At 37.6% G+C, this 14,259-nt stretch overlaps 1 protein-coding gene across 1 annotated transcript in view; it reads left to right on the forward strand.

Moving 5' to 3' along the window:
- The first annotated feature begins 630 nt into the window (after nucleotides 1-630).
- Nucleotides 631-14,259, forward strand: part of LOC124236813 (UDP-glucuronosyltransferase 2C1-like) — a 40,355-nt gene continuing 26,726 nt past the window's right edge. The window contains exon 1 of the mRNA XM_046655760.1: nucleotides 631-1,351. Within this exon, the coding sequence (XP_046511716.1) occupies nucleotides 631-1,351 (721 nt within the window). The remainder of the gene's footprint in view (nucleotides 1,352-14,259) is intronic.

Raw genomic sequence — 14,259 nt, forward strand, 5'->3', positions numbered from 1 at the left:
AATCAGAACCTGTACTCATACCTGCAGTAATAGTAAAAAAAAAAAATTTCTTCTTTTGCTCTTAAAGATAAATGTGATTTAGTAGAAAGAGCACTAAATTTAGCATTAGGATATTTAGATAAGTCTTCCCTCTGCCTTAACACCTCATACGGTGCACATATTTTCTTCTTCTGGCAGTAGACGATAGCCTACTTCGTGTCCTGAATATCTAGCAGAGTTATCAGTAAGAGGAACACTAGAGAGACAATTCTGTTCAACTGAACTTCAAACGAAACCAGACAAAAAGTTAGAAAAAATCCAGTCTTAATTGAATATGAATTACATGGTGATGGCTTTTCTTACATTATTGAGAGTTTAGATTTGTGTTTGTTTCTTTATTTTCATACTCTCTAAAAGAAGTGTTGAAACTCTGATTATGAGTAGTTCCTTCCTAACTCGCTTTATTGACTTTATTGGCCTTTTCTTTATCAAAGCAATTGCATTTAATTGCAGTCAATAACACAAAATGTGCTGTTCAAAGTTCAGCCCAACCTACTATACGTTGGTTGAGAGGGTCAAGAAAGATGCATTTGGACTGTGAACTTCACGCACTTGATTTAAACCCACATTTTGTTAGAGCAGGACCTGATCATGAAGACTGTGGAAGGTTTCTGTGTCCTTTTCATGCTGCATCTGTGTTTCCTCCACTCTGGAAGGACTGGGAAAGTACTTGTATGGCCCATGGATTTTAGTCATTGGATTAACTTGAAAGTTATTCTGGAAGAGCTCCATCTTCGTGGGCACGAAATAACCCTCCTAGTACCCTCATTTAGCCTTATGATGGATCATACCAAGATTCCCTTTAATGTAGAGGTCCTTCAAGTTTCAGTAAGTAAAGAAACTTTCATGGAAGAGTTCAATACCTTTCTCTATACAGCAAGTTTTGAACTGCCAAAACTTTCATGGTGGGACAAGCAAGTAAAACTGACGGAAATTTTCAAGAGATTTTTAAGGACACAAAAAAGCGTATGTGATGCTGTTATCACAAATAAGGAGTTACTCAGCAGGCTGCAGGTAGCTAAGTTTGATATCTGTGTTGCTGATCCTTTAAGCTTTTGTGGGGAGTTGTTGGCTGAGCTTCTCAATATTCCATTTATATACTCTTTTCGGTTTTCTGAGGGGAATGCCATTGAAAGACTGTGTGGTGGGCTTCCCACCCCTTCTTCGTATGTTCCTGGAAGCACAACAGGACTGACAGACAACATGACTTTTGTACAGAGGCTGGAGAATTGGTTATTGCACGTAATGAGTGATGTGATGTACTTATATTATCTGTTTCCAGAATGGGATGAGTATTATAGCAAGGTTTTAGGTAAGAGAAATTTGCATGTAGTAAGGATTCTTATTTTGTACGTAAAATGTAAATATTTATCTGAGTGTATAAAAACTTTAAAAAGGTATTTTTAAGTGAAGACTCAAACTCCTGTGGGGCTTGGAGTAGTGAAATTGAAGTTAAACAGTGACTGTACTGTTTTAGGCCAAAAAAATGATTCTTTTGTTTTTTTTGTTTTAGATGTTACAGTACTTATAATATATTAGAGAAAGGAATATTCTTTATATTTATACATAAATACTACTTGTTGCTCCTAATTTTTTTAAATATCTGGAAAACCTACATCTAACAGTGTGATTTCCCACACCTTGGTCTCTTTCTCTCTTGTTTACTTCTTTTCTACACTTTCCTTTCTTTCTGATTAACTTGCTATTTCTTAGGCTTTCTGTTTGCCTCATATCTAGGCTTGGTTGCTTCATTGCAGGAATTCTCATGAAGTGAGCACAAAACTAGAAAGTAAATAAATATATCTTGGTTTCATCTGCTCTTGTCTCCCAAAGAGGAAAAAAATAGATTTTTCTCTGAAGGACCATGTTTCCAGATTTTTTAACTTATCTCGCTTTTTTGTTGTTCTCGTTCTTTTCAAAAATGAATGAGAGGGCATCTGCTGAGCTTTGATCCTGAGCACAATGTTTCTCTATTTCAGCAGGTCTTTTACTCCTTCTTTTTTCCTTTCACGTAATTGATTTTTTTATTTAAGAAAGTGTTCATAAAACTCTATTAAGAATGATTTTGCATAATATATTAGTTATCTTTGTGGAAATAGTACCCTGCCTACGTTATTTAGGTTCTTTCTTTTTGTGAGACATAATTGACACATAACATTATATTAATTTCAGGTGTACAGGATAATGATTTGATATTTGCATATATGTTCAAATGACACCACTGTAAGTCTGGCTAACATCCAACAACATACACAGTTACAAATTTTTTTCTTGAGATGAGAATTTTTATTTTTTTATTTTTTTATTTTTTATTAATGTTATGATAGATTACAACCTTGTGAGATTTCAGTTGTACATTTTTGTTAGTCATGTTGTGGGTACACCACTTCCCCCTTTGTGCCCTCCCCCCACCCCCCTTTTCCCTGGTAACCACCGATCAGATCTCCTTGTCAATATACTAACTTCCACCTATGAGTGGAGTCATATAGAGTTCATCTTTCTCTGACTGGCTTATGTTGCTTAACATAATACTCTCGAGGTTCATCCACGTTGCTGTGAATGGGCCAATTTTGTCTTTTTTTATGGCTGAGTAGTATTCCATTGTGTATATATAGCACATCTTCTTTATCCAATCATCAGTTTCTGGGCATGTAGGTTGGTTCCACATCTTGGCTATTGTAAATAATGCTGCGATGAACATAGGGGTGCAAGTGACTCTTGGGATTTCTGATTTCAGGTTCTTAGGATAGATACCCAGTAATGGGATGGCTGGGTCATAGGGTATTTCAATTTTTAACTTTTTGAGAAATCTCCATACTGTTTTCCATAGTGGCTGTACCAGTTTGCATTCCCACCAACAGTGTATGAGGGTTCCTTTTTCTCCACAACCTATCCAACATTTGTCGTTCTTGGTTTTGGATGTTTTTGCCAATCTAACGGGTGTAAGGTGATATCTTAGTGTAGTTTTGATTTGCATTTCCCTGATGATTAGCGATGATGAACATCTTTTCATGTGTCTATTGGCCATATTCATATCTTCTTTTGAGAAATGTCTGTTCATGTCCTCTGCCCATTTTTTGATCGGGTTGTTTGTTTTTTTGTTGTTGAGCCGTGTGAGTTCTTTGTATATTATGGAGATTAACCCTTTGTCGGATAAGTGGCTTGTAAATACTTTTTCCCAATTAGTGGGCTGTTTTCTTGTTTCAATCCTGTTTTCCCTTGCCTTGAAGAAGCTCTTTAGTCTGAAGAAGTCCCATTTGTTTATTCTTTCTATTGTTTCCCTCAACTGAGGAGTTATAGTGTCTGAAAAGATTCTTTTGAAACTGATGTCAAAGAGTGTACTGCCTATATTCTCTTCCAGAAGACTTATTGTTTCAGGCCTAATCTTTAGGTCTTTGATCCATTTTGAGTTTATTTTGGTGTGTGGTGAAAAAGAATGGTCAATTTTCAATCTTTTACATGTGGCTGTCCAGTTTTCCCAGCACCATTTGTTAAAGAGACTTTCTTTTCTCCATTGTAGGCCCTCTGCTCCTTTGTCGAAGATTAGCTGTCCATAGATGTGTGGTTTTATTGAGATGAGAATTTTAAGATCGACTTTCTTAACTACTTTCAAGTAGACAATATAGTATTACTAACAATAGTCACCATGTTGTACATTACACGCTTGGACTTCCTTATTTTAGAAATGAAATTCATATCTTTTGAACAACGTCACCTATCGTATCCACCCTCCATACCCCAATATGACAACCACCAATTTAGTCTCTGTATCTATCAGTTTGTTTTGTTGGGTTTTTTTTAGATTCCACATATAAGTGATATCATACTGTATTTGTCTTTCTCTGTCTGACTTACTGCGCTTACATAATTCCCTCTAGGTTCATCCGTATTGACAGAAATGATAGGATTTCCTTTTTTCTCATGGCTGAATAATATTCCATTGTATATACAATGACATTCTCATTATCCATTCATACATAGATGTACACTTCGATTGTTTCTTTGTCTTAGCTATTGTAAATAATGCTGCAATGAATATGGGAGTGCAGACATGTCTTTGGGATAGTGATTTCCTTTTCTTCGTATATATACTCAGAAGTGGAATTGCTGGATCATATGGTAGTTCTATTTTTCATTTTTTTAGGAAGGTCCCTAATCTTTTCCATAGTGGTTGCTCCAACTTACGTCTCCACCAACAGTGCACAAGGATCCCTTTTACTCTACATTCTTGCCAAGTTTTCTCTCTCTTTTTCTTTTGATGATACCCATCCTAACAGGTATGAGGTGATATCTCATTGAGGTTTTGATTTGCTTTTCCTGATGATTAGCAATTTTGAGCATCGTTTCATGTACTTGTTGCCCATTTGAATATCTTCTTTGGATAAATATCTATTCAAGTCTCTTGCTCATTTTTAATTGGATTCTTTGGCTTTTATGCTATTGAGTTGTATGAGTTTCTTATATGTTATGGATTTTAACTCTTTATCAGATACATAGTATGCAAAAATTTTCTCAAATTTCATAGGTTGTCTTATTTTGTTTATCATTTATTTTGCCTCATAGAAGCTTTTTAGATTGAAGTAATCCCTCTTGTTTATTTTTAATTTTGTTGCTTATGCTTTAGGCATCATATCCAAAATTTAATGTCAAGACTGACATTAAAAAGCTTTTCTCTATGTTTTCCTGTTGGATTTTTACAGTTTCAGGTCTTCCATTTAAGTCTTTAATGTATTTTGACTTAATTTTTGTGAGTGGAGTAAGATTCTGGTCTAGTTTCATTCTTTTGTATTTGAATATCCACTTTTTCCAGTATTGTTTAATGAAGAGACTGTGTTTTTTCCCTTGAGTATTCTTGGTTCCCTTGTCAATTATTAGTTGAATATATTTGCATGGATTTATTTTGGGCCTCTGTGATTCTATTCCATTGACCTATGTGTCTGTTATTATGCCAATACCAAATGGTTTTAATTACTATAGTTTTATACTCTAGTTTGAAATCAGGAAGTGTGATCCCTCCAGGTTTGTTTTTCTTTCTCAAAATTACTTTGGTTATTCGTGCTCTTTTGTGGTTCCGTATGAATTTTAGGATTGTTTACCTTATAACTAACTTTCAAATTTTGCTTTTATTCCAGTAGCATTGGATTATAACATTGTATAAATTTCAGGTGTATATCCTAATATATTTCAAATTCTGTGTAGATTACATCATGTTCACACCCAAAGACTAATTATAATCCATCACCACACATTTGTGCCTAATCACCCTTTTCACTCTCCTGTCTCCTCCCCTCCCCTCTGGTAACCACCAATCCAATCTCTGTTGCTATGTGTCTGCTTGTCATTGTTTTTATCTTCTACTTATGAGTAAGATCATATGGTTTTTGACTTTCTCCCTCTGACTTATCTCACTTAGTATAATACCGTCAGGGTGCATCCATGTTGTCACAAATGGCCAGATTTCACCATTTCTTATGGCTGAATAGTATTCCATTGTGTGGATATATACCACATCTTCTTTATCCACTTGTCCCTTGATGGGCACCGAGGTTGCTTCCAAGACTTGGCTATTGCGAATAATGCTGCGATGAACGTAGGGTTGCGTGTGTCTTTATGCATTTGTGCTTTCAAGTTATTTGGATAAACTCCCAGCAGTGGAATAGCTGGATTATATGGTAGATCTATTCTTAAATTTCTAAGGAAACTCTGCACTGTTTTCCATAGTGGCTGTACCAGTTTGCACTCCCACCAGCAGTGTGAGGGTTGCCTTCTCTCTACATCCTCTCCAATGCTTGCTGTTTCTTGTCTTGCTAATTATAGCCATTCTGACCAGAGTGAGGTGATATCCCATTGTAGTTTTGATTTGCATTTCGCTGATAGCTAATGATGTTGGACATGTTTTCATGTGTCAGTTGCCTATCCATATATCTTCTTTGGAGAAGTCTCTGTTCAGAACTTTGCCCATTTTTTTAATTGGGTTGTTGGTTTTTGGTTGTTGAGACATATGAGTTCTTTGTATATTTTGGTTATAACCCATGTGATATATGGTTTGCAAATATCTTCTCCCAATTTTTTCCTTGTTTAACTTTTTTTTTTAATTTTTATTTTTTTGGATGTACGTCATATTTCGAATTCTGTGTACATTACATCATGTTCACCACCCGAACACTAATTATAGTGCATCCCCTCAGATGTGACCCTAATCACCCCTTTTGCCCTCTCCCCTCCCCCCTTCTCCAATAGTAACCACCAGTCCAATCTCCAATGCTTTGTGGGTTTTTTTTTTGTCATTTTTATCTTCTACATAAGAGTGAGATCATATGGTATTTGACTTTATCCCTCTGATTTATGTCACTCAGCATAATATCCTCAAGGTCCATCCATGTTGTCACAAATGCCCAGATTTCGTCATTTCTCATGGCTGAGTAGTAGTCCATCGTGTATAAATACCACATCTTCTTTATCCATTCATCTCTTGATGGGCACCTAGGTTGGTTCCACGTCCTGGCTATTGTGTATAATGCCGCAATGAACATAGGGGTGCAAGTATCTTTATGCCTTTGTGTTTTCAAGTTCTTTGGATAAATACCCAGCAGTGGAATAGCTGGATCATAGGGTAGATCTATGCTTAATTTTCTGAGGATACTCCAAACTGCTTTCCATAGTGGCTGCACCAGTTTGCACTGCCACCAGCAGTGAACAAGGGTTCCCTTCTCTCCACACACCCTCTAACATTTGTTGTTTCCTGTCTTGTTAATTATAGCCATTCTGACCTGAGTGAGGTGATACCTCATTGTAGTTTTGATTTGCATTTCCCTGATAGCTAATGATGTTGAGCATCTTTTCATATGCCTGTTGGCCATCTGTATATCTTCTTTGGAGAAATCTCTGTTCAGATATTTTGCCCATTTTCTAATTGGATTGTTGGTTTTTTGTTGTTGAACTGTATGAGTTCTTTGTATATTTTGGATATTAACCCCTTATCTGATATGTGGTTTGCAAATATCTTCTCCCAATTGTTAGGTTGTCTTTTCGTTTTGTTGATGGTGTCCTTTGCTGTGCAGAAACTTTTTAGTTTGATGTAGTCCCATTTGTTCATTTTTTCTTTTGTTTCCCTTGCCCGGTCAGACATGGAACTTGAAAATATGCTGCTCAGACCAATGTCATAGAGCGTACTGCCTATGTTTTCTTCTAGAAGTCTCATGGCTTCGGGTCTTACATTCAAGTCTTTAATCCATCTCGAGTTGATTTTTGTGCATGGTGTAAGGGAATGGTCTACTTTCATTCCTTTGCATGTGGCTGTCCAGTTTTCCCAACACTATTTATTGAAGAGACTCTCCTTTCTCCATTGTATGCTCTTGGCTCCCTTGTCGAATATTAGCTGTCCATAAATTTGTGGGTTTACTTCTGGGCTCTCAATTTTGTTCCATTGACCTGTGTGTCTGTTTTTGTGCCAGTACCATGCTGTTTTGGTTACTATGGCTTTGTAGTATAATTTGAAATCTGGGAGTGTGATACCTCCAGCTTTGTTCTTTTTTCTCAGGAATCCTTTGGCTATGCGGGGTCTTTTGTTGTTCCATATAAATTTTAGGATTCTTTGTTCTATTTGTGTAAAAAATATTGTTGGAACTTTGATAGGGATTGCGTTGAATCTATATATTGCTTTAGAAAGTACGGACATTTTAACAATGTTAATTCTTCCAATCCAAGAGCAGGGAATATCTTTCCATTTCTTTGTGTCTTCTTCAATTTCTTTCAACAATGTTTTATAGTTTTTGGTGTACAGATCTTTCACCTCTTTGGTTAAGTTTATTCCTAGGTATTTTATTATTTTTGTTGCAATTGTAAATGGCATTGTATTCTTAATTTCTCTTTCTGCTACTTTGTTGTTAGTGTATAGAAACACAACCGATTTTTGTACATTGATTTTGTATCCCACAACTTGACTGTATTACTTTATTATTTCTGAAAGATTTTAGTGGACTCTTTAGGGTTCTCTAGATATAAAATCATGTCATCTGCAAAGAGTGACAGTTTCACTTTTTCTTTTCCAATGTGGATCCCTTTTATTTCTTTTTCTTGCCTGATTGCTCTGGCTAGGACTTCCAATACTATGTTAAATAAGAGTGGTGACAGGGGGCATCCTTGTCTGGTCCCTGTTCTTAGAGAGATAGCTTTCAGTTTTTCTCCATTGAGAATGATATTTGCTGTGGGTTTGTCATATATGGCCTTTATTATGTTGAGGTATTTTCCTTCTATACCCAATTTATTTAGAGTTTTTATCATATATGGATGCTGTATCTTGTCAAATGCTTTCTCTGCATCTATTGAGATGATGATGTGATTTTATTCTTCATTTTGTTAACGTGGTGTATCACGTTGATAGATTTGAGGAAGTTGAACCATCTCTGCATCCCCAGAATGAAACCCACTTGATCATGATGTATGATCTTTCTAATGTATTGTTGTATTCAATTTGCTAGAATTTTGTTGAGGATTTTTGCATCGATGTTCATCAGTGATATTGGCCTGTAATTTTCTTTTTTTGTGTTGTCCTTGTCTGGTTTTGGTATCAGGATAATGTTTGCTTCGTAGAAGGAGTTAGGAAGCCTCCCCTCTTCTTCAATTTTTTGGAAGAGTTTGAGAAGGATAGGTATTAAGTCTTCTTTGAATGTTTGGTAGAATTCACCAGGGAAGCCGTCTGGTCCTGGACTTTTATTTTTTGGGGGGTTTTTGATTGCTGTTTCAATCTCTTTACTGGTGATCAGTCTATTCAAATTTTCTATATATTCTTGGTCCAATTTTGGAAAGTTGTATGTTTCTAAGAATTTATCCATTTCCTCTAGATTATCCAATTTATTGGTGTATAGCTTTTCATAGTATTCTATTATCTTTTGTATTTCTGAGGTGTCCGTTGTAATCTCTCCTCTTTCATTTCTGATTTTATTTATTTGAGCCTTCTCTCTTTTTTTCTTGGTGAGTCTAGCTAAGGGTTTGTCAATTTTGTTCATCTTTTCGAAGAACCAGCTCTTGGTTTCACTAACTTTTTCTATTTTTCTTTGCCTCTATTTCACTTACTTCTGCTCTGATTTTTATTATTTCCTTCCTTCCACTAATTTTGCGCTTGCTTTGTTGTTCTTTTTCCAGTACCTTTAGGTGCACTTTTAGATTGCCTATTTGGGATTTTTCTTCTTTGTTGAGGTAGGCCTGAATTGCTATAAACTTCCCTCGAAGAACTGCTTTTGCTGTATCCCACAGATTTGGGCATGTCGTGTTTTCATTTTCACTTGTCTCCAGGAATTTTTTGATTTCTTCTTTGATTTCTTCATTGACCCAATCATTGTTCAGTAGCATTTTGTTCAATCTCCACATTTTTGTGGCTTTTCTGGTTTTCTTTCTGTAGTTGATTGCCAGTTTCATACCTTTGTGGTCAGAAAAGATGCATGGTATTATTTCGATCTTCTTAAATTTATTGAGACTTGTTTTGTGGCCTAATATGTGATCAATCCTGGAGAATGTTCCATGGGCATTTGAAAAGAATGTGTATGCTGTGGGTTTTGGATGGAATGTTCTGTATATATCAACTAAGTCCATCTGGTCTAATGTTTCCTTTAAGGCGAGTGTTTCCTTATTGATCTGTTTGGATGATCTATCCCTTGGTGTAAGTGGAGTGTTAAACTCCCCTACTATTATTGTGTCACTGTCTATTTCTCCTCTTATGTCTGTTAATAACTGCTTTATATATTTAGGTGCTCCTATGTTGGATGCATAGATATTTACATGTGTTATATTTTCTTGTTGGATTGTTCCCATTATCATTATGTAGTGCCCATCTTTGTCTCTTATTACAGTTTTTGATTTAAAGTCTATTTTGTCTGATATAAGGATTGCTACCTCCCCTTTCTTTTCTTTACCATTTGCATGGAATATCTTTTTCCATCCTTTCACCTTCAGTTTGTGAGCGTCTGTAGGTCTGAAGTGTGTCTCTGGTATGCAGCGTATACATGGATCTTATTTTTTTATCCAGTTGGCCACCCTATGGCATTTGATTGGAGCATTTAATCCATTGACATTTAAAGTAGCTATTGATAAATATGTATTTATTGCCATTTTGTCACTTTTTTGGGGGGGTGTTTTAGTAGTTCTTCTCACTTCCTTTCTTTTTCTCTTGCTCTCTTCACTTGTGGTTTGATGGCCATCTTTAGCAATATGTTTAATTTCTTTTGTCTTAGTTTTTTTCCTGCTTGTTATAGGTTTCTGGTTTGTGGTTACCACGAGGATCCTATTTAATATACTATGCATATAACAGTCTATACTGAGTTGATAGACTCTTTAGCTTGACCTTTTTCTAAAAGATCTACTTTTTCACTCCCCTCCTCCCACATTATATGTTTTTCACATCATATATAGTCTTTCGTTTAGTGTGTGTTTATCCATTACCCTCTTATCATTGAAATAGGTAATTTTAGTACATTTGTCTTTTAACCTTCATATTATCTTCACAGGTAGTTGATCTGCTGCCTTTACTGTACTTTTACCTTATAAGTGATTTTATTGCCTGTTTTTCTTCTTGTTTTGGGTTTTTTTGATAATTTTTTTTCTTTTGTCTCTATTTGTGGTCATTGCTTTCCCACTTAAATAAGTCCCTTCAGCATTTCTTGTAGAACTGGTTTCTTGGTGATAAACTCCTTTAATTTTTGCTTGTCTGGGAAGCTCTTTATCTCTCCTTCCATTCTGAATGATTGCCTTGATGGATAGAGTATTCTTGGTTGTAGGCTTTTTCCTTTTAGCACTTCAAATATGTTGTGCCATTCTCTTCTCGCCTGTAGTGTCTTGGCTGAGAAGTCTGCTGACAGCCTGATGGGCTTCCCTTTATATGTCACTTGTGGCCTTTCTCTTGCTGCTTTTAGGATTCTCTCTTTGTCTTTAATTTTAGACATTTTGATTATAACATGTCTTGGTGTGGGCCTCTTTGGGCTTCTCTTGCTTGGAGCTCTCTGTGTTTCCTGAACTTGGATGTCTGTTTCCTTCCTCAGGTGAGGAAAATTTTCCTCTATTATTTTGACAAATAAACTTTCTGCCCCTTTGTCTCTCTCTTCTCCTTCTGGGACCCCTATAATCCAAATGTTAGCACATTGATATTGTCCCAGAGTTCCCTAACACTGTTCTCGTTCTAATTCTTTTTTCTCTTTTCTGTTCTGCTTGGGTGATTTCCTCTAATCTTTCATCTAGCTCGCTGATCCATTCTTCTGCTTCCTCTACTCTGCTGTTGAGTCCCTCTAGTGAATTTCTCATTTCGAGTATTGTATTCTTCATTTCTGATTGGTTCTTTTTTATATCTTCCAGTTCTTTGCTGATGTACTCACTGTGTTCATCCATTCTTCTCTGCATATCTGTGAGCATCCTCATTATATTTTGTTTGAATTCTTTGTCAAGGAGGTCACTAGTTTCTGTTTCACTTAGTTCTTTTTCTGGTGTTTTGTAGTGTTCCCTTGCTTGGAAACTATTCCTTTGCCTCCTCATTATGCCTCTTTCTCTGTGCTATTTTCTTTGTACTAGATGAGTTGGCTATGTCTCCTGATGTTGGAGAAGTGGCCTCATGTATGAGATGCTTTATGAGGCCCAGCAGTGTGCTTCCCTCTTGTCACCAGACCATAAGAACCAGGAGTTACCCCTTTGTGGGCTACTTGTGTTCTTCTGCTGTAGCAGGGTTGCTCCCACTGCAGGTACCCAGGGAATCTGATCTTTCCTTCCCTGGCCAGCTATTTGTAAATCCGGTTTGGAGGGGCCTCAGCACTGTTGGCTACAAAGTCTATTAGCACACTCTTATTGCAATTGTCCTCTTAATTGGGTTGGTACCCAGTGCAGCTTGTTGCTAGGCTCAGGGGCGTACAGTTGTGATAGGCCTGAGGCCAACAAGGCTGTTGTCAGTCCTCTTAGGAGTCCAGCTGAGTGGGGCTAGCCCTTGGCATGGAGGCACTCAGTTGTTTCAGGCTTTGGAAGGTGGTGCTGATCCTTTTTATGGCTATTTGCGAAGCACAAGTCTTCTGCCACTGATAAGCCTCACCTCCCTCTGGACCACATACACTGTCAACACAGTCCTGGTCCGTGAACACTTCCCAAGCCCCTGGAGCATACCCCAATGCCACACTGCAGAGGCCCCCATCTCTGCCCCAATGCCCCCCACGGTTCACCTGGTCCTCACACAAGCCCTGCCCCACAGAGGCAGACACCCTTGCCTGCCTGTAGAGGATCAAGGCACTCAGTCAATGCAGGCTGAAAAGTAGACTGAGGGCTTGCTGTTAGGTGGGGCCAGTCCCTAGGGCAGGTTGCTTGCCCTGGCTGAACTGGATTAAATCTGTGCTCTAGTGGGTGTGGCAGACCCCTGGGCTAACACCCCAAGGAACACACCTCAATGGCTCCCATTGGTGTCTGTATCAGCACACCTGGACCAGCTCAAAGCAATGGCCTCCACCAATGTCTCAGTCTCCGGAGAGGATCCTCCTCCCACCAAGATGCCCCCAGAGCCCACCAGGTGTGTCTTGTTTCACCAAAGGACAGTCAGCCTTCTCTCTGGTGATTTTAGGTTGCTGCAATGAGTGAGTTTGTGCGTGGGCCCTTTAAGACCCGGATCATTTTGGCTTTCAGCTGATAGCTATTCTGGGGTGTCCTCACTGCAGTTAATAGCCAGCAAAGCCAGACAGTAAGACCCCCCTCTCAGTTGGGCTGAGTCCGAAGGATGGTTATAGCGGTATTGCCCCCACTCCGGACCTCACTCCTCCAGGGAGGGCTGTGTACCTTAGGGTGGCTCCCGCATGGCCAGCTGAGAAGCGCCGCTGCTCCCAAAGGTGGTTTCTTTCCTCTCCTGCCAGAGTTACTGCCTCTTCTGCTTTCGTCAGGACTGTCCTTGTCATGGGGGTTCTTTTTATTCAGTTTTCAGTTTTTAATCCAGGGTGATTCTTCCCAAAATTCTTGTAACCTGGTTGTGTTCATGTGAGGAGGCGAGTTCAACGTCTGCTCACAGCGCCATCTTGACGAGATCTTCTCCCAATTGTTAAGTTGTCTTTTCGTTTTGTTAATGGTTTCCTTTGCTGTGCAGAAAATTTTTAGTTGATGTACTCCCATTTGTTTATTTTTTCTTTTGTTTCCCTTGCCCAGTGAGAGATGGTAGTTGAAAATATGGTGCAAACACTGATGTCAAAGAGAATACTGCCTGTTTTTTACTAGAAATTTTATGCCTTCCAGTCTTACATTCAAGTCTTTGATCCATTTTGAGTTGATTTTTGTGTATGGTGTAAGATAATGGTCTACTTTCATTTTTTCACATGTGGATGCCCAGTTTACCCAACACCATTTATTGAAGATATTGAAGAGACTCTCCTTTCTCCATTGTATGCTCTTGGCTCACTTGTCGAATATTAGCTGCCCATAGATGTGGGCGTTTATTTCTGGGCTCTCAATTCTGTTCCATTGATTTGTGTGTCTGTTTTTGTGCCAGTACCATGCTGTTTTGGTTACTGTAGCTTTGTGGTGTATTTTGAAATCAGGGAGAGTGATTGTTCTTTTTCCACAGGATTGCTTTGGCTATTCATGGTCTTTTGTTGTTCCATACATATTTTAGGATTCCTTGTTCTATTTCTGCAAAAAATGTTGTTGAAACTTTGATGAGGATTGCATTGAATCTATAAGTTGCTTTAGGAAGTATGGTCGTTTTAACTATGTTATTTCTTCTAATCCAACAGCACCGAATATCTTTCCATTTCTTCAATTTATTTAGACAATATTTTATAGTTTCCAGTGTACAGATCTTTCACTTCTTTGGTTATTTTCATTCCTAGGTATTTTATTTTATTTTATTTTATTGGCACTTGTAAATGGGATTGTATTCTTAATTTCTCTTTCTGCGACTTCGTTGTCAGTGTATAGAAATGAAACTGATTTTTGTATGTTGATTTTGTATTCTGCAAATTGACTGTATTCATTTATTATTTCTAAATTTTTTCGTGGATTCTTTAGGGTTTTCTATATATAAAGTCATGTTGTGTTCCAATAGTGACAGTTTCACTTCTTCTTTTCTGTTTTGGACCCCTTTTGTTTCTTTTTCTTGCCTGATTGCTCTAGCTAGGACTTCCAGTACGATATTAAATAAGAAAGGTGAAAATGAGCATTCTTGTCTGGTTCCTGTTCTTAGAGGGATAATTTTCAGTTTTTCTCCATTGAGAA

Source organism: Equus quagga, chromosome 3, assembly GCF_021613505.1.
Source record: "Equus quagga isolate Etosha38 chromosome 3, UCLA_HA_Equagga_1.0, whole genome shotgun sequence".
Lineage (NCBI taxonomy): Eukaryota > Metazoa > Chordata > Mammalia > Perissodactyla > Equidae > Equus > Equus quagga.